The 22111-nt window shown below is 37.6% G+C and overlaps 1 protein-coding gene across 3 annotated transcripts in view; it reads right to left on the bottom strand.

Moving 5' to 3' along the window:
• Nucleotides 1-362: 362 nt before the first annotated feature.
• The window catches only part of PTPRG (protein tyrosine phosphatase receptor type G), a 691435-nt gene continuing 669686 nt past the window's right edge, over nucleotides 363-22111 (bottom strand). For all 3 annotated transcript variants that reach the window (XM_019795516.2, XM_019795515.2, XM_019795517.2), the window contains 7 exons: nucleotides 21210-21303; nucleotides 20251-20327; nucleotides 19633-19761; nucleotides 16295-16441; nucleotides 15481-15623; nucleotides 1791-1926; nucleotides 363-1242 (listed from right to left, as the gene is read on the bottom strand). In XM_019795516.2, coding sequence (XP_019651075.1) covers nucleotides 1096-1242; nucleotides 1791-1926; nucleotides 15481-15623; nucleotides 16295-16441; nucleotides 19633-19761; nucleotides 20251-20327; nucleotides 21210-21303 — 873 coding nt within the window. In that variant the 3' untranslated portion in view covers nucleotides 363-1095. The remainder of the gene's footprint in view (nucleotides 1243-1790; nucleotides 1927-15480; nucleotides 15624-16294; nucleotides 16442-19632; nucleotides 19762-20250; nucleotides 20328-21209; nucleotides 21304-22111) is intronic.

Here is a 22111-nt window from a genome sequence, read left to right as displayed (position 1 = left end):
TATTTTCACTTTTATCCTAAGTAGAAGAATATATGTAATTATGGGATTTATCAGGAAACATTTGGCAAAAAAGGAAAGAAAAGAATGTTAACTAGATAGGTAGTTTTTATTAGATAGCTATACGAGTAATAGGGATATTTTAGAGGACTAATTTCAAAACTACACACCTGCAGAAATTTTCATTATTCTACCTGCCATGAGGTGTGGTATTAGAAACTAAGAAGCATGAATGGAGAGTTACTAAAGAAATAGGTGAGATGTGTAAAATATTGCCATATCTCTACTGTAAAAGGTAGCCCTCATTGTAGGGTGTAGCTATTTCAGAGGGTCAAGATGGAAATAACACACACCGTTCACATAGCTACTGTGAAAACTGTAATACAGAGATATCCTTTATTTTGACACAGTTGGGCATTTTTTTAGGCTATGAATATAACTTTAACTAATAAGTGATGTTCACATAAAGCTCTTAAAGCCTTCTAATTTCTTAACGGATACCTTAACCATCATAAATGGAACTGTTTCAAGGCCATGAGGTTGACAGACTGTCTTAGTAGCTCTCAGGAACCTGCTACTCCTTAAAAGAGAACAATGCCCATCCACTCCATTAAACTACAGAAGGCAGACAGTGTGGAGCAGTGCCTGAAAAAAATAGGAGAGGACTGAGGAAAAGCTCAGCGTTGCCTGCCAGGAGGGTGCAACGGCTTTAGCAATAGTAATAATAATAATAAAATAATAAAACCAAGATCCACTGTCATAACAAAGACCTTCACTGTACTGAACTAAAAAGCAGCATGTCTGTTGTCATGGAATGTCACATCGGGGCTTGCTTTAGTATTAGATTATAGGCAGTAACACTGATCATATAGTGCAAACTAGGGAAAACTGTGTTTCACTGTGTGAAATGAACAGAGGTGCAAATGCTCAGTAGGATACCATTAAGACATAAAATGGCAAAAAATAAATATCAAAACTTTTATCAGTGTAAAAAAGTAACTGGGTTATTGTATAACCTAGAGTCTGGCAAAAAAAGGCCTCAAAAAAGTTCTCAGTCTTCAGAAGTTTTACAAATTAAGTGCCCTTTCGGGATTCCAATCACACCAGAGATTCCATGCTCTCGGCAGGGTCTGATTCATCTGCAATGAGAACAGCACCATTTTTGTCCACTGTCATGGGACCATTTCCATTTTCTTTAGTGCTGACCAAGCTGAGCATTGCTTTATAGACAAACTGGTATTGTTCCTGAAAAACAAGAGGAAGACCATTTGAGACAAAGAAGAGCTGAGTCGTTTCATCTAAGGTAGCCGAGGTAGCAAGACCAATTAAAAATATAATTGTAAAAAACAAGAATGTACATTTATGCTAAGAAACTTTTAAAAAATGACCTGGAGCCTTTATAATCAAGACCTATGCATTCTGCCTGTCACTTTGATCGTTGTTAGTTTGGAACTAATTCTGCTGACAGTGAATTAAGATCATACAATATCTGTATGTTGTAACTGGAGAGTACCATAGTCTAGAAAGCTGAGTTTCTCCACCTCAGCATTACTGACGTTCTGATGCAGACAATTCTTTGTTGGACAGATCTGTCTGATGCATTGCAAGAGGTTGAGCAGCATCTCTGGGCAGGTTCCAGGGCACTTTCCTACAACTAAAAAATCTCTAGACATTGCCCAACATCCCCTGGGGGGCGGAACCATCCCCAGGTGACAACCAGTGCTCTCATTCAAGTGTGAGTCTGGGTTTCAGCTGATGACAGAACAGGTTTCACAAAGAAACAAAGTACTTACAATGTCTGTGAATACTCCAGGCCTCATAAGATTAATCATTTTTGCAACCTGGAAAACATCCACGGCATTTTCATTCTCCAGTTGCTGGGACAGAGTGGTCAGGGCACACAACATTCCTGCTGAAACTGCTCCATACCTTGGAGAGGAGGAAAAAAAAAAAAAGATGCTATTTCAGACTTTCTAAGGGATTGAATTTTTGGAATGAAATTCATGTCATATATTTGCACAGAAGCTACGTAGACTGCATGGACATCTCTTCTTGAAATGAGTGAAATGCTGACCAGGGAGAGAGAGGTAGAGGCTAGCGTAAAGGTGACATTCGTTCATGGTTGTGAAATCTCCCAGACTGGCCTATCAGATGCTCAGCTTGCTATCCCAGAGGAAATGAGAGGTTCACCGTTAGACCGGGAATGGCTACAGAAGACATAATGCTGGGGATGAGGTGGGGGACATCATAGGAAAAAGAATACGAGGGGCCTAACCCCGGGCTCCTGGATGAGTAGAAGTGGTGAAAGGATCTGAAAAAGATTTTTTTAACTGTCCCAAACAGCTAAACTGAAATTCCAGAATGGAACTCTAGGGCTCAAAGTGCAGTCTGAAAGTTTTCAAAATGAATTTCATATTAGGTAATTATTTTTGGCACTGAAGTGGAACTTTGCCAGTAAGAATACCTTCAATAAAAGTCTTGGAAAAAATATGGCACACACTTTCTTATACACACACACACACACACGTAGAAGGGTAGACTTCCTCATCAGGCTAAGTTGGCAACCCCATTTTTTCCAGGAACCTATGGTGGCATATCAGTGATGAGAAAACAGAGGAATAAATGAATTGTTCCAGGTGGTGATGCTGGGAGAAATGAAACTAGAGTTTTATACCCTGTGCTCACTACTCTGTTAAAAACTATCAAATGTGCAGTTTCAGCTTATTATTATGTAAAATTAAACCATTACAGATGTCAAACATCTGTAGTACAGAAAGCTCAGAGTCTCCAACGTGAGAGGTAACCCATCGAGAGGTAAAACTTGTTATACATTTAGGTCCAGCTGCCCAGAGTTTGGTGTGTCGGTACATTTTGGTCCAATTCATGACTTCGTGGGCTGCATGCATACTGGACGTACTCTCTTCCCTGCAGATGGGCATTTACGTTGTTCGTATCTTGTGCGCACCAGCAGAAGTACTGTGAGTAGGAGAACTAGGTCACAGGTACGCCCATCTTTAGTTTCAAAGATCCTGGATATTGCTCTCCTAGTGGTTGTTACCTGTTTCTCTCTCCCAACATGGGAATACTTGCTTTTCATCATTTTATTTTTTAAAAATATTTATTTATTTGAGAGAGAGAGACAGAAATATAGAGGGAGAAGCATACTCCCCACTGAGTAGGGAGCCGGACTCAGGGCTTGATCCCAGGACCCCAAGATCATGGCCTGAGCCAAAGGCAGACACTTAACGGACTGAGCCACCTAGGTGCGCCTCTCCTCATCATTTTAAAGTAGACACGCTTCTGCTAATTTGATGGGTGAAAAATCATAGCTAATTTTGTTTTAATTTGCATTTTCTCTATTACCAGGGAGGTGGGGAATCTTCTGGGTTTATGGCCCATCTGTAGTTCCTCTTCTGAAATTGTTTGTTTACTAATATACTTTGGCCATTTTTCTTAGCTTTGTCTCTTTTATTTGTAGGATAGGTTACAGATATTTTTTTCCAGTCTCTAGTTTCTCTTAACATTGTTTGTAGGCGTTTTTGTTAAACTGAAGTATAGTTTACACATAATCAAATTGATCAATCTTTTATTTTGGGCTTTATTGGAATCTTGAGACTGCTTTTTCTAACCCAGCATTCTAAGAAATTCTCCTACATTTTTCTGTATATTTTTACATTTCATTGTTTAATTCGTCTGAATCTTATTTTGATGTAAAGATCTCATTTTAGTTATTTTTCCCATGGATAACTACTTTTTAAAATTGGATAGTCTCATCTTTTCTTAGACTTGAGCTTCCTTTGTATCATATGCTAAATCCTCATACATGCAGGTGTGTTTCTGAACTCTCTGGCCCTTTAATCTGTTTTTTGTATTTCCCCATATTTGTCTTAATTCCCATAAGGTTTTGGTAAGTCTTGACATCTGAAAAAGCAAGTTTCTACAGTAGTCTTGGCTATCTCCACATTCACTGTTTCACTTTTCTTTTGTGCTTCAAACATTTTCATTTTCATTTGTATACTCATTTCCAAATACCTCTATCCCTCTATCACTGCCCATCCTGTTTATATTAATTTTGAAACTGGATTGTCAAATACAAGTTTTGTTGGGATTTTGGTTAGCTTGTGCCGAATACACACACACACACACACACACACACACACACACACACACACCAGTCTGAAGAAAGTAACATCTTTTTGAGTTTTTCTGTTCATGAACACGAGGTCTTTTCTCCCTTTGTTTAGGTCTTTTGTAGTTTTCAATTTTATTTTATAGTTTTCTTCATTGTCTTTGCCACTTTCATTTTAGGATAATTTCTTTGTTACTCCTCTAAGAATGGCCTCTCTTTATGACATCTTGCTTGGTTTTGGTTGATATATAGGAAAGTTACTGATTTTCACATGGTGAACTTGTATCCAGCCATGCAGTTAAGTTCCTAGTAACTGGCGGATTCTCTAGGAAGTTGGCTACATTTTGTCTACCGATAATATCAGTTTTGTCTCTTCAACTTTCATATTTCTTACATCTTTTGCTTTTATTGCATTGGCTAGAACCTAATAGTTCTGCATTCTAACTGGTATTTGCAAGGAGGTATCATATTGTTTTCTTTAATGGTAAAGCTTCTAAGTTTTTAGTATTAAATAAAAACGTTTGCTGTAGGCTTCCAATAAATAACATTTATCAAGTTAACGAAGAGGCTTTTGACTTTCAGTTTGCTAAGAGTGTTTTTTTTTGGGGGGGGGGAAGGGAGATCATGAGTGAGTGTGATTTTATTCTGCACTTTCCAACATCTATTGACTTTTCTAGAAATTCCTTTGTTAATGTCCTGCATTCACTTGAGAGAACAGTGGTAACATTTAACCACCTCTCTAAGCCCTAGGGTAAATCTTACTTTTTCATGATAAAAAATCCAACACACTGGATTTTATTTGACAGTATTTTACTTAGATTTTTACACCCATAATAAAATAAGTAAGACTGCCCTATACTTTTCCATTCTGGTGCCAGCGTTTTGTTTGTTTGTTTGTTTTTTGTTTTTTGTTTAAATCATGGTTACATTAAATTTCCTCTGTGTTACTGTTCAAGGGTAGCCTGGTGAGGACTTGGTGGACCTTAACAGTTTGGGAACTCACCTGTTTATTCAGTTCTTCAACATTTATTAGTATAAAGAATTTCAAGTGTTTATTTCCTTTAAAATATTTCTATTTTTAACCTTTTATTATTAGAAAACATCAAATGTGGACAAGCACAGTCACCTTCATGTAGCCATTACTCAGTTCCAGTGGTCATGGGCTCACGGCCAAACTTGTTTCACATCTACTTCCTCTCCCATATACGTTGCAGCATATCCCAAGTATTTTATTAATATTTTCATATAAGAATTAGAAGGATTTTTAAAAATATGTAAACACTGTCAAGCCTAAGCAAGTTAATAGTTACCAAATATTTTTAATATAACTACAGATCAATGGTAGATCTTTTCCTTCCCAATGTTATTTTATGCCTTCCCTAATTTTTTTCTTCACCATTTTCTAGAACTGTATGTTTTATGAGACTTTACTCATCCCTTTATTCACTTCTTAGAAAATCTCAGCCATTTTTTCTTCTGTAGTCTCTTTTCTCAACATGGATCACCTCTCAGACATATGTTAGAACTCACCTAGCTTCTGTAATGGAGTTTGATTTCATTTCTGTCTATTCTACTAGCCCATCTCTTCTTTTTTCCATTTCTTAGACTCTCATTTGTTCCTGCTTATTAATAACATGTTTCTGATTAATGCCACAGTCTTCTGTTAGATCTCAGAGCATATATTCTTAAATTCTCTTATAACTGCTCTAGTAACTGATTCACTGTATTTTGTTCTTGTTGTTCTTGATTTGATCATATTGGCTTTCCTCACATTCTAAATTGACGAGTATACCTTCTCATTTTAGCATAATCATCTATACTTTTTTTTTCAGTAGGATAAAATCTAACCTTTGCTTACTCTGTTCTAGTGAAACTGGTAAGACTCGGGACCCTTTTCCCCCCACTTAATCTTTTTCTCAGAGCTATCCTATAGTCATTCAGATAGACAAGTCAGGTATTACATATTTTATTATTTTATTATATACTGTATACTCCCTGTAGGATGACACTGACCTTTCCTTGAATTGCCTTTCCTAGATTTTGCCACTCTTAAATAACTATCTAAACTAAAAGGAAGTACCTACACAGTAAGATTTCAAACATGACTAGAAACTAAGTCAAATTAGTCTAATAACACAGATAATTTAAGTATCTTCTCCATACTAAGCATTATAATGAACGGATAAAGCCTGAAAAAAGGAGGGCCATTCTCAGAAGTTTAGGAGTAAGTAGGATCAAAGGATGTTTGTTGAGTTTCATGGATTTGCACTTCAAACGACAAGGACTTGGTGAAAAAGTGATACAAGTAGTTTATAACCTAGATAAAACAAGAATAGTGTATAAATACACTGGCTTTGGTAGTTTGTTTGCCTTTCTCAAAGGGCCCATTGAAGGCAATGTTTATTTAGCACAGTTAAGAAAAGAGCCAAATGTATTTTCATCTTTCCTTGCCTGTGCCTCAAGAAAATAAAAGTACTTTAAGTTCCTGACGTAAGTAATGTTTTTAAGTGCTCTATGTTCATTTAAAAACATATTGGGGTTCCTTTTTTTGTCAGTGTATATACCTCTGCCCAATTAAGATACTTTTTACTGTTCCATATAATTACAATTATTCTACCTTTGCTTTTAAGAGGTTTTAAAAATCATAATCTGGAATGAAATTTAGAGTTATAACCCTGTCACTATGAAGAAAGTGAAGCTTCCCTTAGAAATCATTATGGCATGAAGCAAAACCAAGTTAAAGCTGGAGTAATTCATCAATCCAGGGGAATAAAAGCAACACAAAAGCCTTCCCCAGGATTTTAAGAAATTAAAACTCTGGATGTGAATGAGAAAATAAAGTATTTCAAAATATATTCAAAAATAAAGAATGAGAAAAAAATGCAGTCTGAAAAAATGAGTGAGATGAGTGCAGGAGTGCTTCCTGTGACAACCAGTGGGAGGCAGTGTTAAGTAGGATTCGATGCTAGATCTGGATCGGACTACAGCCAGGGCCAGCTTCCTGGCTTCAATCTGTGTAGTTGTGAACAGTCCTGCACTTAGTTTAATGCTGTGTTGTTGCCATCTGTACATTATTTTTTCACTGAAGTATAGCTGACATAAAATATTAGTTTCGGGTGTATAACCTAGTGATTTGATAAGTATACATATTATGAAATATTCACCAAGATAAGTGTAGCAACCAAAGTTATTACAGTATTATTAACTATATTCCCTATGCTGTACTTTTCATTCCTGTGATTTACTTATAACTGGAAGTTTGTACCTACTAATCCCCTTCACTGGTTCTGCCCATCTCCCTAATGCCCTCTGATAACCACCAGTACATGCTGTGTATTTTTTATTTTTGCTTTTTAGATTCCACACAGATGTGAAATTATGTGGTATTTGTCTCTACAGGACTTATTTCATTTAGCCTAATACCCTCTAGTTCCACTCATGTGGTTGTAAATGATGAGAGTTCCTACTTTTTTATGGCTGAGTAATATTCCATTGTATGTCCACACCACATCTTCTTTATCCACGCACCTATTTATGGACACTTAAGTTTCCTTCCATATTGTGGCTATTGTAAATAATGCTACAGTAAACCTAGGGGTGCTTGCATCTTTTTCAATCAGTGCTTTTGTTTTCTTCTGATAAATACCCAGAAGTGGAATTACTGGATCACATGGTATTACTATTTCTATCCCCACTATTTTTCTGAGGAACCACTGTACGGTTTTGTCACCAATTTATATTCCCACAAACAGTATACTTTGAAATCAGGGACTGTGATACCTCCGGCTTTGTTCTTCTTTCTCAAAATTGCTTTGGCTGTTAGTGGTCTTTTGTAGTTTCATGCAAATTTTAGGATTATTTGTTCTAATTCTGTGGTAAGAATTGCATTGAATCTGTAAGTTTAGGTAATATGGACATTTTAATAATAACTTAAAATAAGAATGGTATATTTTATTTTTCCATTTGTGTCATCTTTAGTCTCTTTCAGAGTATAGGTCTTTCATCTTCTTGATTAAGTTAATGCCTAGTTATTGTGTTCTTTTTGATGTGATTATAAATTAGATTGTGTTCTTGCTTTCTGCCACTTCCTTATTATTGTATAGAAACACAACAGATTTCTGTATATTTATTTTGTATCCAGCAACTTTACTAAATTCATTCATTCTGTGTGTAGTACCATCTGCAAATAGTGACAGTTTTACCTCTTCCTTACCAATTTATATGCCTTTTTATTATTTTTTCTTGTCTGATTATGGTGGCTTAGACTTTCCAGTACTTTGTTGAATATAAATGGTGAGAATGAACATCCTTTTTTTGTTCCTGATCTTAGCGAAAAAGTTTTTAGCTTATCATCATTGAGTATAATATTAGCTGTGTTTGTCATATATGGCCTTGATTATATTTAGGTATGTTCTCTGTAAACCCCTTCTGTTGAGAGTTTTTATCAAGAGTAGATGTTTAGTTTTGTCAAATGCTTTTTCTGAATCTGTTGCCATAATCATAATTTATATCCTTCGTTTTGTTAATGTGGTATATATCATGTGATTGATTTGTGGATATCAAACCAACCTTACCATCCTCAGAATAAATCCCATCTGATCTGGAGATCAGAACTGAATTTAGTTTGCTAATATTTTGTTAAGGATTTTTGCATCTATGTTTGTCAGAAATATTGCGTGTAATTTTCTCTTTTTTTGTGGTATCTTTGGTTTTGGTAGCAGGGTAATGGCCTCTTAGAATAAATTTAGAATAGTTCCTTCTTTTTTTGGGGGGGGGAATAGTTTGAGAAGAACAGGTATTAACTCTATTTTAAATGTTTGGTAGAGGGGCACCTAGGTGGCTCAGTTAAGCATCCGATTCCTGATTTTGGCTCAGGTCGTGATCTCAGGGTGGTGGGATCAAGTCCATTGTTGGGCTTCATGCTCAGTGTGGAGATCTGCTTTTCCCTCTCCCTCTGCTCCTCCCCCCACTTGCTTTTTCTCTCTTTCTCTCTCAAAGAAGTAAATATGTTTGGTAGAGTTCCCCTGTGAAGCCATCTGGTCCTGGACTTTTGTGTTAGGAGGTTTTTCATTACAGATTCAGTTTTGTTACTAGTAATTGGTTTGCTCAGATTTTCTACATCTAATTCAGCCTTGGAAGTTTTTTCTAAGAATTTTTCTATGTTTTCTATGTTTGTCTCATTTGCTGGCTTATAACAGTAGTCTATAATCCTTTTTTTTTTTTTTGGTGTTAGTTATAATTTCTCTTTCATTTCTATTGTTATTTGAGTCTGCTTTCTTTCTTGAGGAGTCTGGTTAAAAGTTTCTCAGTCTTGCTTATCTTTTCAAAGAACCAGGTCTTGGTTTCATTGATCTTTTCTATAGTTTGTCTCCATTTATTTCCATTCTGATCTTTATTATTTCCTTCCTTCTACTAAATTTTGGCTTTGTTTGTTCTTTTTCTAGTTCCTCTAGGTTACTAAGGTTAGATTGAGATTTTTCGTGTTTGAGGTAGGCCTGTATTGCTATAAATTTTCTTCTTAAAACTGCTATTGCTGCATCTCAAAAGATTTTGAATCTCAAAGATTTTGTGTTCACATTTTTTTTTTTTTTTAAAGATTTTATTTATTTATTTGACAGAGATAGAGACAGCCAGAGAGAGGGAACACAAGCAGGGGGAATGGGAGAGGAAGAAGCAGGCTCATAGTGGAGGAGCCTGATGTGGGGCTCGATCCCATAACGCCAGGATCACGCCCTGAGCCGAAGGCAGGACGCTTAACCGCTATGCCACCCAGGCGCCCCTGTGTTCACATTTTCATTTGCCTCCAGGTATTTTTTGATTTCCTGTTTTAACTCATCCTCCCTATGTTTGTATTTTTTCGTTTTTTTCTTAAAATTTAGTTTTATGCTGTTGTCAGAAAAAATGTTTGATGTGATTTCAGTCTTTTTAAATTTATGGAGACTTGTTTTATGCCTAATATGTGATCTATCTTGGAGAATATTCCATATGCACTTGAAAAGAGTGTGTATTCTACTGTTCTGGATGGAATGTTCCAGATGTATCTATTAAATCCATCTGGTCCAATGTGTTGTTCAAAGCCAATTTTCCTTTATTGATTTTCTGCCTGGATAATCTATTTTATGACTGTCAGTTTCCCCCTTTGTCTGTTAATATTTTAATATATTTAGGTACTCGTATGTTGGGTGCATAGATACTTTAATTGTATATCCTCTTGTCGGATTGATCTTTTTTTTTTTTAATTTTTCAAAATTTATTTATTTGAGAGAGCGCGCACAAGCACGGGTGGGTGCAGAGGGAGAAGAAGACTCCCTGCTGAGCAGGGAGCCCAAGGCAGGGCTCAAACCCAGAACCCTGAGATCATGACCTGAGCTGAAGGCAGATGTTTAACCTACTGAGCCATCCAGGCACCACTGATCCTTTTATCATTATGTAAAGTCCTTATCTCATTATGTTCTTTGTTTTCAAGTCTCTTTTGTCTGATATAAATACTGCTACCCCAATTTTTTTCATTTCCGTTTGCACAGAATCTTTTTTCCATCCCCTCAACTTCCAGGCTGTAAATTTGTTTGAGGCTGAAGTGAGTTTCCTATAGGCAGTATCTGGACGGGGTTTTTGTTTGTTTTTTTAGTCCATTCATTCACCCTATGTCTTTTGATTGAACATTTAAACTACTTAATTACTGAGAGGTACTACTTACTGCCATTTTGTTGTTTTCTGGTTATTTTTATAGTTCTTCTATGTTCCTTCTTCTCTTGCTCTTTTCCCTGTGACTGATGACTTTAGGGTTCTGTTTTCCTTTCTCTTTTTTATGTATCTGTTATAGGTTTGGGGTTTATGGTTTCTCTAAGGTTTGTATATAACACCCTCAGTGTACAGCAGTCGATTTTACGTTGGCGGTTGCTTAAACTCAAACACATTCTAAAAGCTACTCTTTCAATTTACCCCTCCACCTTTTATGTATATGACGCTGCACGGTCCGTCTTTTTGTGAATCCCTAAACTAATTCTTTAGATATAATTAATTTCACTGCTTTGGTCTTTTACCCTTTATACTAGCTTTACGATTGATCTACCTTTACTATGTACGTGAAATCTTTTTCATAATTTTCTTCTACTTCCAGCCTTTCCTTTTGCACTTAAAGGGCCTTCTTTAGCATTTCTTCTAAGGCTGGATTCGTGGTGATGATCTCTTCATTTCTGTTCGGTAAACTCTCTCTTCTTCCATTCTGAATGTTAACTGGGTATGATATTCTTGGTTATAGGTTTTTCCCTTTCTACACTTTGAATATATCATGTCACTCTCTTCTGGCCTGCAAGTTTCTGCTGAAAAATCAGCTGAGAGCCTTAGGAGGCTTCCTTTCTAAGTAACTAGTGCTTCTCTTGACGCTTTTAAGATTCTCTTTATCTTTGTGACTATTATGTGTCTTGCTGTGGACTTCCCTTCGTTCATCTTGTTTGGGGTCTCTGCTCCCTGGACTTGGGTGTTTGTTTCCTTCCCCAGGTTAGGGAAGTTTTCTGCCCCCTTTCTCTCTCTCTTCTCCCTCTGGGACCCCTATAATGGGAATGTTAATATACATGCACATCCTGTGATTCCCACTCGTGTATTTTTCTTGTCAGTTATTGGTTCTTTTTGTATTTTCTATTTCTTTGCTGAGGTTCTGAGTTCATCCACTCTTTTCTCAAGTCTGGTGAGCATCTTTATTACTTTGAACTCTTCATCTGGAAATTCTTAATTTTTGAACAAGAGTTCCTGCATTTTCATTTTACGTGGGACCCCACAAATTACGTTAGCTGGTCCTGGCTCTGACACTTACTGTTTGTGTATACAGGCCCTATTCACTTCACACTGCCTATTTTCTCATGTGACAAGAAGGGATCCTAAAATTACCCTCCTAAGTACAGTAATGTTGAAGTTCAAATGAAAAACAGAATTAGTTATTCGTGGGTATCTTTGCAGGTGATACAGAAGGCAGTCCATATAGCTCTGCGTCTCCTATGGCTTACCTCAGGATCAAATGAAAATAAAAGGTTATTGGTGATTCTCAAGGAGCTTTTGCTTATGTGGGCTATATGTATCAGTATTTACTTTACCAAAAATTGGAACTGAGAAAATGTTAAATACAAAACCATGCAAGCACACATTATGGTAGCCATCAGAGTGAGAATGAACAAGGCAAATGGTATCTTTGCATTATTATGAAAATAGTTTTGACCGTTTAAATTCCCTGGAAGGGCCTCCTTCCCAACCCGCAGTCTTCAGGTCATACTTTGAGAATTGTTAATGGAATTAGCCTTCTAGGAGATCTAATAGGGTGACAGATATATCTCTAGAGGAAATAACATTAAATAGTTGCACAAGACACTGTTCTGTGAGTGAACATCTAGACTCATGAGACTGTAAAAACCGTGCTTATCTTCCAAAATTCTTCTATAGGAACGTAGGCCCTGCTTAAAAAATCTGACAGTAATGCTGATAGATGAATCTCTGAACAGAACGGTCTTGAATACAGGATGCTATAAACAAAGCAGTTTGCCTTTAAGCTGTGCTGGTCTTCAAATACAATCAGTTTACTTTTGGGTGTGGAATTTTACCTAGAAACTTCATCCATCTGGCACACAGCTGAGAACCCTGAGAGTAGTTAGTTGTTAAGAGATCTCTGTGAAGACTCAATATCAAATCTGTCCACTCAGAGTTCAACTCTTTGACTTAAGTGCAAGCAGTTAGGCCTTCTCTCCAGGCCTGCTCAATTCTACCTTCGACAGAGCTTAAGCATTTGTAAGTAGGCAAAATAATGGTAAACAAAATGCAAGGCATGAGGCTCCCTGGAGAAAGCTCATATTCAGAATATTGTACATATCCCTAATGTGTAGGTCGGTTTGAAGTACAATACCCACTGTGTGCCGGGCACTGAGCTTTACCCAGTGGAGACTGGGACAGATGAGTTACCTGTGCTGGTCTCAGCAAGCTGGGGGTGACAGTCCTGTGAACAAGTCGTTGCAATAGGATATGCTACACAGGAACAGCATCGGTAAGAATGTGATGTTCGTTAGTATTTTACATGATCACCTCAGGGAGGAGTTAGGAACAGTTTCAAAGAGAGTGACTTTTAAAGTGTCTATTGACTGAAGGAGCCCTCTTTCAGGAAACAGTATTTGCAGGGGCAAGGTGGCCTTCAGGAAGTCATTCAATGGAGGACTGCTTCGACCAGACTGTAAAGGAATTTGAGAAGTGTACCGAATGAATGGGCAACATCAAGTAGACTCGTGGCCAGTGAAATGTGGAGCTGAGGGGGCATACCAAAAGGACTCTGGTATGTCTCTGGTTTGCACAACTCTGTGACCGGGGACAGGCGGGGAAGATGAGGAGTTTGGTTTTAGACATACCAAATTTGAGGTGTTTTTAGGCCATCAGGCATGGATAGTAGGTCATATGGAAACTGAAAGCTAACTGGTGTTCAGAACACCGCACTCCTGCTAGCAGTGTTAAAAAATTTCAAATTTGCTGGGGTAATGTGGAAAAATAACTTCTGTGGAATTGCTTATCTCCCTACCAGTGGATAAAGGAAGGAACATGTTTCATGTTGATCTAGTTCAGAATTAATTTGCTCTTTTCTTATGTAGGCCTGAGAACAAGCGGCACTTGATTCATTTCAGAGGTGACATAGCACGCGGCAGAAAATAAAAATCAGTGAATAAGACAACGTACCCCCAAAACTGAATACAGACAAACAAATCAAATAGTTCTTTTTAAATGGTTTCACAAGTTGCTAGTTTTTTTCTTTCCCACATTCCTTACCATGAAATGTAAGTTTAGCTGCATTACGGAATTAAGCACAAAATAATAGCAAAATCAGTCACAGAACTGGGCGGCAGCATTAGAATTCAGTCTGAATGGGCAGAAGCTGGCAAAACCCAGAGGTATTTGGAAGGCTAATACAGATTAGTGGGGGAAAAACTATAGAAACAGCCCTAATTTTATACTATAACTGCATACCCCAAATTTTCATAGACCAGTAATAGCTGCCCAGTTATTCTGATGCTGGCTATGCTATTTAAACACTGCTGGCAGGTGCCACATTTCTAGGCATCTCAGTGTATTTAACTAAAGCTTTGACTATAATGTTTTCCTCTTTTTTCCCCCCACCAATCTTAATCTAATTAAGAGTCGGGCCAACATTTTGAAATAGTCATTATTTCCTAAAAAAGAGCATAGAAATCTCTGGAAACAGCCAATAATATGGTCATCTTCAAATACAAGGAAACCATGATTTGAGGTACAGGTGCTGACCCAAGCTGAAAGTCTGTGTTCACTTCATGTCGCAGCATTAACTTAGAAAAAAAAGACTTCACAATAAGCTTTACTTTCAAACTGATTAATCACTATGCTTCCAGAGTAGCTGCTAATTTAATGAACATAATGGATACACTGAGAATTTGCTGACCAAAGGAGCTCCCTTGGAAGTGAAACAGAAATGAGGATACAGGGGCGCCTGGGTGGCTTAGTCTGTTGAGCATCTGACTCTTGGTTTTGGCTCAGGTTGTGATCTCAGGGTTGCAGAATCCAGCCCCACTTGGGCTCCATGTTCAGGGGGGAATCTGCTTCTTTCCCTCTGCTCCCCCCTCCAAAATAAATAAATATGTTTTCTTTTTTTTAAAGAAATGATCTATAATTGGTGCCACATTAGCTAAAAGCTTGTGAGATTCTAAACAATCTAGGATTACACCACTAATTTACAGGTCAATCCCAGCCATGAAGTTTGACTCCAAACATCCACACACCATAAGGTTCATCTATGATCCTTTCTCTCTGACTAAAGAGGAAAGTGTCTGGGTTTGAATACCATGTGGATGCCTAGAAGCTCTGACACCAGGAGCCAATGATTTGTTCTCTTTGAGAGTCCTGTTCTTTAAACTTCAAAACACATTGTAAACTCTAAATTCATCATTAATAGTAACTTTTTCACCCCTAATCAACTAAACCATATTTAAAAAGTTTTCTTCTCTAATAAGTGTTTGCTGAAATTCACCATAGGGATATAAAAATACACGTAACTATTAAGCTATTAATTAACTATTTACATGATCTGTTTAATTAAGTGTTTTGGAGACATAAAACCTCAGAAAGGTTGCAAGCCTACTTTTGTAGGCTGGTATAGTGCTTTGACCTTCTAGAGCATACATTCCAGGAATACCTGAAGCCTGGGAAGGGCCTGACACATTGAAATGCAAACAGATCTACAACAGGCCCCTGTACACAGTGGTAACACAGAAGGGTCACGATCTTCCCTTTCCACTCCCTTAGCAATTCAACAAGAAAAATGTCTGAATTTTAAAATTAAGAAATAAGATACATACTCATCATGAACAATGGTGGGGCCATCCCTTGTTAAGGCCTCTTCCTTGATGACATTGATAAGTTCAAAAGTACTGCTGATGGGGGCATCTGGGTTAGGCCATTTGGGACACTGGAAGTGCCGAACCTCTAGGACATAGTCATCCTGTAACCAATGCAAGAAGTCATAGCCCATCCTTTATTTCCTGACACCTGTAATCTGGGGACTAGAACTTGCTCCTGAGAAAGTATGTATTAGAGATAACTGAAGAATGCCAAGTACTAGGGAGGACTGCCTGCTCTTAAAAAATGACCAGGTCATGAGAGTAGAATCCTATTTTGTTCAGGGGACAATACAATTTTAAGAGACTTTATATCCTATCTTATCTGTAAATTTAAAGGAAAAAAAGACAAAGGGTTAGATCATCACTTAAGTTATTAATATAAGGTAGCTCCTCTCTTTTCCACCCCATAATGTTATTACACATCAAAATGTCATTTACTTAAAAAAAAAAAGTCTTACTATTATCATCTGTAACACATTGCAAAGTTTACATATCTGGTGGCAAAGAGAATACTGAGCTCTAGTATGTTGTTTTCATAATTAGGTCAACAGACCTATTTGTATGCATGCTCAGCGGAACTGTTACATTTCATCTACCCAGCTGGAAAAAGCAAATATTTGAAGGAAGGAAAAGGGAAGTGTACATATTTAAAATTAAGTCATACTCAAACGCCTGGGCTTGTCTCGAGGGTGGCAAGTGATTTTATTATTACTTAGAAAGATGATGCAGGGCCCAGGTATGACTGTTACCGAGAAACGGAGATTTACGTTACCTGTGTAGCTTCAAGGATAAAGTCATGGATGATAATTTGTTCTTCATTAGAGAGGCACAGTCTGTCTTTGCTGATAAGGGTGACGGTAAAGGCCTCACAGTTCATGGATTCTTCTCGACTTGGCCAGTATACGAACTCATCTTCTGCCTATGGAAACCCCCCCAAAGAAAAAATTCCTCTGCAGTGCTGTCAAACATTTGTTTTGAATTTTCTTGCAAATTGATATATAATGTTTGCCATCTCCCGTCCCTCCCGAGTCACCATTTAATCATGCCCAGCTCACCAAGTTCAGTGGTGACTGTAAAATAGACTTGATAATAACCGTTTCCTAGCACTTCCCACCGAGGTCACTGTAACCACCAACATCCAAAAATGCCCCCTCTAGAGGTGATATATTAAAATTAATCGACCTAGATCTTTTTTTTCCTCCTTATTATAATACATTCTAGAACATTTCTCAACTGGACTTAGTATATTATTTCACCCTTGCTTAAGCAACTAAGACATCCTGGTTCTTACTTCCTATGGATTATGAAAACAGTTCTACAGTTGATTAGGATTTTGTCAAGGAATTTCTTCAACATTATCTTAATTTTTACAATATACTAGTGAGGTAAGGGGTTTTTATCATCTATCTTTACTGAGGAGGACATCAAGGCTCAGAGAAGTCCATACGTTGTCTCAAATCACGCTGCTACTAAACGGTAATGTTGGGAAGAGGTTGAGTGTAAGTAAGCTTATGTTGGCCCGAAGTACAAAGTGCTCTTTCAAAGACAACTTAATCTATCCATGTTAGGCTTCAAATGGAGATTAACATAGAAAAAGGCTTTCAGCCTTGAATCCGGCAAGCTTTAAATGTTCATCTATTTTAGGATTAAAAATAAATATTCAGGCGGGGTACTTGAATTCCATCCCTGAAAACTGTGGAGACCTAAGAAAAAGGTAAGGCGTGCACAGGTTGGAGATTTTGTGAGAAATACAATGATTAGAATAAGACCCCTGACCCCCACTGCTGTGCTTCTTTTTCTCATCAGTTCAAATGGCAAACTCTACTTTGCCTGGCATATTTACATTTCTACGGGCATTTTCCTGAAAATGCTTAGATACTACTAGTGAAGTCAGAAATAATTCTGAATAATGTTCAAAACAAAGAAGGTTTTGTTTAAGCTTACATTGTTGCATCAGAAATGAGCCAACAGTCCAATAAGACTTATCACCCTTTCAAGTTTCAATATAGCTTATTGCCAAGTACATTTTTATTTTTAAAGCTCAGCATAAGGGGAAACAGATTAGCAATTGGGTTTAGTCTATACAAAAGAAGTCTGTAACTGTCAGGGGTTTTAATACATTTTGTCCAAGGAAATGGAAGTAAGAAAGACTCTTTTAATAGATATTAAAGATAGGTAATAATGGACAGGGCCTACACATTTAATCAGTATGCACAGATTAAGCTAGGATTTAGGATTGGATGTGATCCTGAATAAATTGATCTGGGCCTTAATTTTCATATCTGAAAAGTGGGAATGACAACATTACGTACCTCTAAGAAATTAACATGAATAGTAAATTATCAAATTGGCCTAATAACTGCCAAAGGGATTTTAATAATGGTGGAAGAAAGGCAAAAACAAGAATAAAAAACAAACCCCTTCTGAATACAGATAGCAAACTAGGGAATAACTGATCATCTTCAAAGACTATGAAAAATACACGCTGCTTCTCAATTCAGCAGGAACTCTGGTCTCGTGGTTATTTTGCTTACAAATGTATTTGTAGATCAAAGATGCCTGTATCTATAACAGTGCTTTCTGAGCTAAGAACCAGGGACTTTGGGCTACTCACAGCATCATGGTCTTGACAAGTTATAGCAGTGATAAATAATAAAGCAAACACAGAGAATCTACAGACATTTTTAGGAAAAGTGTTCACTAATAAACCTGACTTTCAACCCCAGAGCTGAGAATGCAGACATGCAGGATTCTAGCCAGGTCTCCCTCAGCCTGAGACACAGAGATGACCTGTTCCAGGGCACGTCAAGGTCCTCACTGTCTGCAGAGCTTGTATGGACTCAGGCAGTCCAGCCTGCCCCCTACAAATGAGCCTGTGGGTAGATGCTTTTGGTGACTGTCCTGTGTTAAGTGACAATAACAAAATACTGACTCATCCAACAAATGAACGTTTTAACAACCCTAAGTGCCTCCAACTTCCACATGCCAAACAGAATAGACCCCTATTGCCAGCTAATTTGAAAATTTACACTCCAGTTTTTAGCTTAAGATTCTCAATTTTGTTGCCATTCTATCATACAGAAGCAGTCTTGGTATTCTGAAGCTGGAGCAAAATGCGACAAAGTGAAGAAGTTCCTACTGACTGGGCACACAGTCAAATGCATGTCATCAAGACTAGGGGTTCAATCACAGGCTGTTCTTTCTTGATTAAAAAATTCGCTAATCTGATACTCATGGAAGCAGCTCCTCATTGGTTTTTGTTTTTGTTTTGTGGGCTTACGTGTCCCTCATAATAACTTTTGAACACCCAACTAATTCTGAAAGTTAAGTTCATCTTGATAAATTTGTTCACCCTTCTTTTATATAATCTCGAGACACAGCAGGGAAGGACTCAGGGGAGGAGAGAAAGGGGCCATAGCTCAGTCAAGGTCTTAAAAGCACCTTTACATTGGAACAAAATAGCCTTTCTGTACCTCCTTCCCTGTAATGGATCTGCTCTGCCTATGGAATGGGGGAGACATAATGATACGTTATTAGTACTTTTGATATAAATGTTTTGGGAGAGGGCTGGGAAACCTTTCTCTGATGTGGGGTGAGACGAATAGCATAGCAAAAGAATTAAAAGACAGGTCACTGAGGTTCAAATCCTGCCTCCAGTTATTTGTGTATATGCCCTTAGGCAAGTTACTTCCCTCAATTTTCTTAGCTATTAAATGAAATGATAATAGTGTCATAAAGTGGTAGAGAGGATTAAGCAAGTTAATGCACATAAACACAGTTCCATACTTAAATGTTAGCTGCTATTTTGTTTTTCACGAGTGACACAGAGAGACTGAGAGGTCAGGTTAAGGTCATATGTTAATGAGGTTACTCAAAGGCCCTTTTCCAAAACTTTCTGCCCTGCCACGTACTGCCATGAGAGAACCAAGTAATGGAGCGGAGAGGGACAGTAACCTTAAGAATACAAAAGGAACCTGTTCAGACTTAAAGATAAGCCTAGATGCCCTCCCTCGCACATACAGACAGTGGAGCCCTGTGGGAAGGTATCAAAATGATTTATGCTTATGGCCTCACAGGCTCATTAATATATAGCAGATGTGCTTTGCTTACCAAGCTCTGGTTGTCTGGCAGCATGACAATGATCTGTGCATTATGATCCCAAATCATTCGCCAGAAATCTTTCGTAGTATGTGGCAGAGGGTGCTGGGTTATAATAAATTCATTGCTCCTATAATAGCCCTTCAGTTAGGGAGATGGAAAAATCAGCAGTTAGAAACAGTTTATTCTGACGTTGTGGTAGTAAAATATGTTCATGAGATAAGACAGCATTGTTTTGCCCTCACTTAAACAATTGAAAAAGGCAGTCCGTACATGTGCTAATTTTTAGATATATATGCTAACACGTGTGGATCATTCCCTCTCCACGTACAAGTCCCTTCTAGTTGCCCCTGCTGTTTTTACTTCACAGCAATTTCAACATTTATTCAAACACTAGATGGGTGAAATTAACAAGAAAATTAATTCCTTAACACACACTTTTCTTTAAGTATTTCTGTATCCCCGCTGACTAGGAGTCTTTTGTTAAAGGTCGCCAGATACAGAAATCTAATTTTTATATTACACATCGAGAAATTATTTGAAAAATGCAATCAGCTATGTAGGTGGTATCTGCTCTTTAGCACCTTTTAGTTTAATTGCATTTATTTATAATTAACTGTTGACTCTCACCATGATATAAGAAGCATTAATGTAATCTGTTCCTTTCATTCCAGGCAACGGTGCAAGACCCACTCGGGCACGCTCAGCTATGGTATGGAGAAAAAAAAGCACAAAAACACCACATTTGCCGTATTACACACACAGAACCAATGATGCTTCCTGGTGAGTAATCTATTTCCCTGGCTCCCCTTTCATTTTAAAACTCACCTATATTTTTAACTGAGCTAAAGTGTCAGCTAAGGCAGAATGTAAATGGAATTTTGCTGCACATTCCCAGAAGGGTAGAGGCATTACAGGAATAAAATCTTACTGTGAGAGAGGTTTTCACAGCAGATCATGAAGAGAACACTCTGTGCAGAGATGACAGAGGATTTCAGATAATTTTTGGCCCTGCTTGCATATTCTTACAATTATACCAACACATTGTACTTTTGCTCTTTTGCCATTCCCTTACCCATATTTTTCTCCCTGTAACGTGCTTAGAAAATGGTGGCCTTTGTCAGTATAGAGACTCTCTCTGGTGATCACCCATGCTTGTGTCTACAGCTCACTCAGTACCCTCTGCTAGGTCCCGAGTTATTTATACAAAGGTTCCCATCTACCCACAGTGCCTTGATCTCAACACCAGAATAATGTAATAATGCATTCCAGTTGTACAGATTAATCAGAGACTCTTCAGTGTTCTAGGAGTATTAATGCCATAGTGATCATGGCTTTACTTTTTTTTAAGTTAAAATGTAGAAGTACCATAATTCTTGAATTTCGGGGTGAACGGAAGCTAGACTTCATGTCACACTGACACAGCAGTTTGCTGGCACAGACAGCCCCCCCCCTCCTAGTTTGATCAAACTGCCTTCGTCTGCCTGGCATAACTATTCCCCTTGGTAGTCGCGGCCTCTTTACATAATACATAAAATTCAATGAAAAAATACACACTCTACCAAGTCAAACTGATTTTAAGATCTTACACGGCACGACTGAAGAGTTTCGGTTCTTTTCTTTGTTACACTCTTTCTGAGCACTAAAGCACTCCACATACTTGGCATTACATTGTGTGACCAGCTGAAAGAAAAGCAACATTTTAGTTTTCATTCATTCACCTTATTGTGATAATCATTTTGTAACAGATGCAAGAATCAAGTCATTACTTCCTATACCTTAAATTGATACAATGTTACATATCAGTTACATCTCAGTAAAGCTGGGAAATAAAACAAAGTTATAATTGACAGCATTTGCTTGATCTGGCAAAAAAAAAAAAAAAAAAAAAAAAAAAAAAAAAAAAAAAAAAAAAGCCAGTCAGTAACTGGATTACTGAAGAGCAAAAACATTTTTCTATCCCAAAGAATATATTTTTGTGTTTCAGTAGTGGTTATTTCTGTCCCACTACCGTGGTTATGTGTAAACTTGTCTTATTTCTATCAGGCTGTAGGCTTCAGGTAACAGGTTCAATGTGGGCAGCAGATATTTTTTGAATTGGTCTGGATTTTTCTGTTGAAAATGTCACTGCTTTTTGGCATTTGTCTTCCATAACTTCTCACAGGCACATGAGAGTCAGGTGGGCTACACTAGAAAAGACTGCTTTATTGTCACAGGAGCTAAGTGTACTTTCTTGAACATAACTGACTAGGTTCTCAGTACCTTCCTGTTGAACTAAACTAAACATTGTTCTAAGGCCACTATAAGTAGCCCAGTAGTTTGGTGTTATTCTTCCTCTTCTTATATTCTTATATAGCTTGGTCGAATCCTGTTTTTTTGTTTTTTTTTTTAGCAGGGAGAGGGTCCATTTTAACATGAGGGAACGACCTCCTCTGAACACTTTACTACTGCTGTCCAGGGCCCTGGGTGTAGTTTTCAAGTTTCGGATCCT

The sequence above is a fragment of the Ailuropoda melanoleuca genome, chromosome 4 (genome assembly GCF_002007445.2).
Source record: "Ailuropoda melanoleuca isolate Jingjing chromosome 4, ASM200744v2, whole genome shotgun sequence".
In the NCBI taxonomy this organism is placed as follows: Eukaryota; Metazoa; Chordata; class Mammalia; order Carnivora; family Ursidae; genus Ailuropoda; species Ailuropoda melanoleuca.
Note: the sequence above shows the minus strand (reverse complement) of the source record. Positions and strands in the feature narration are given on the sequence as shown.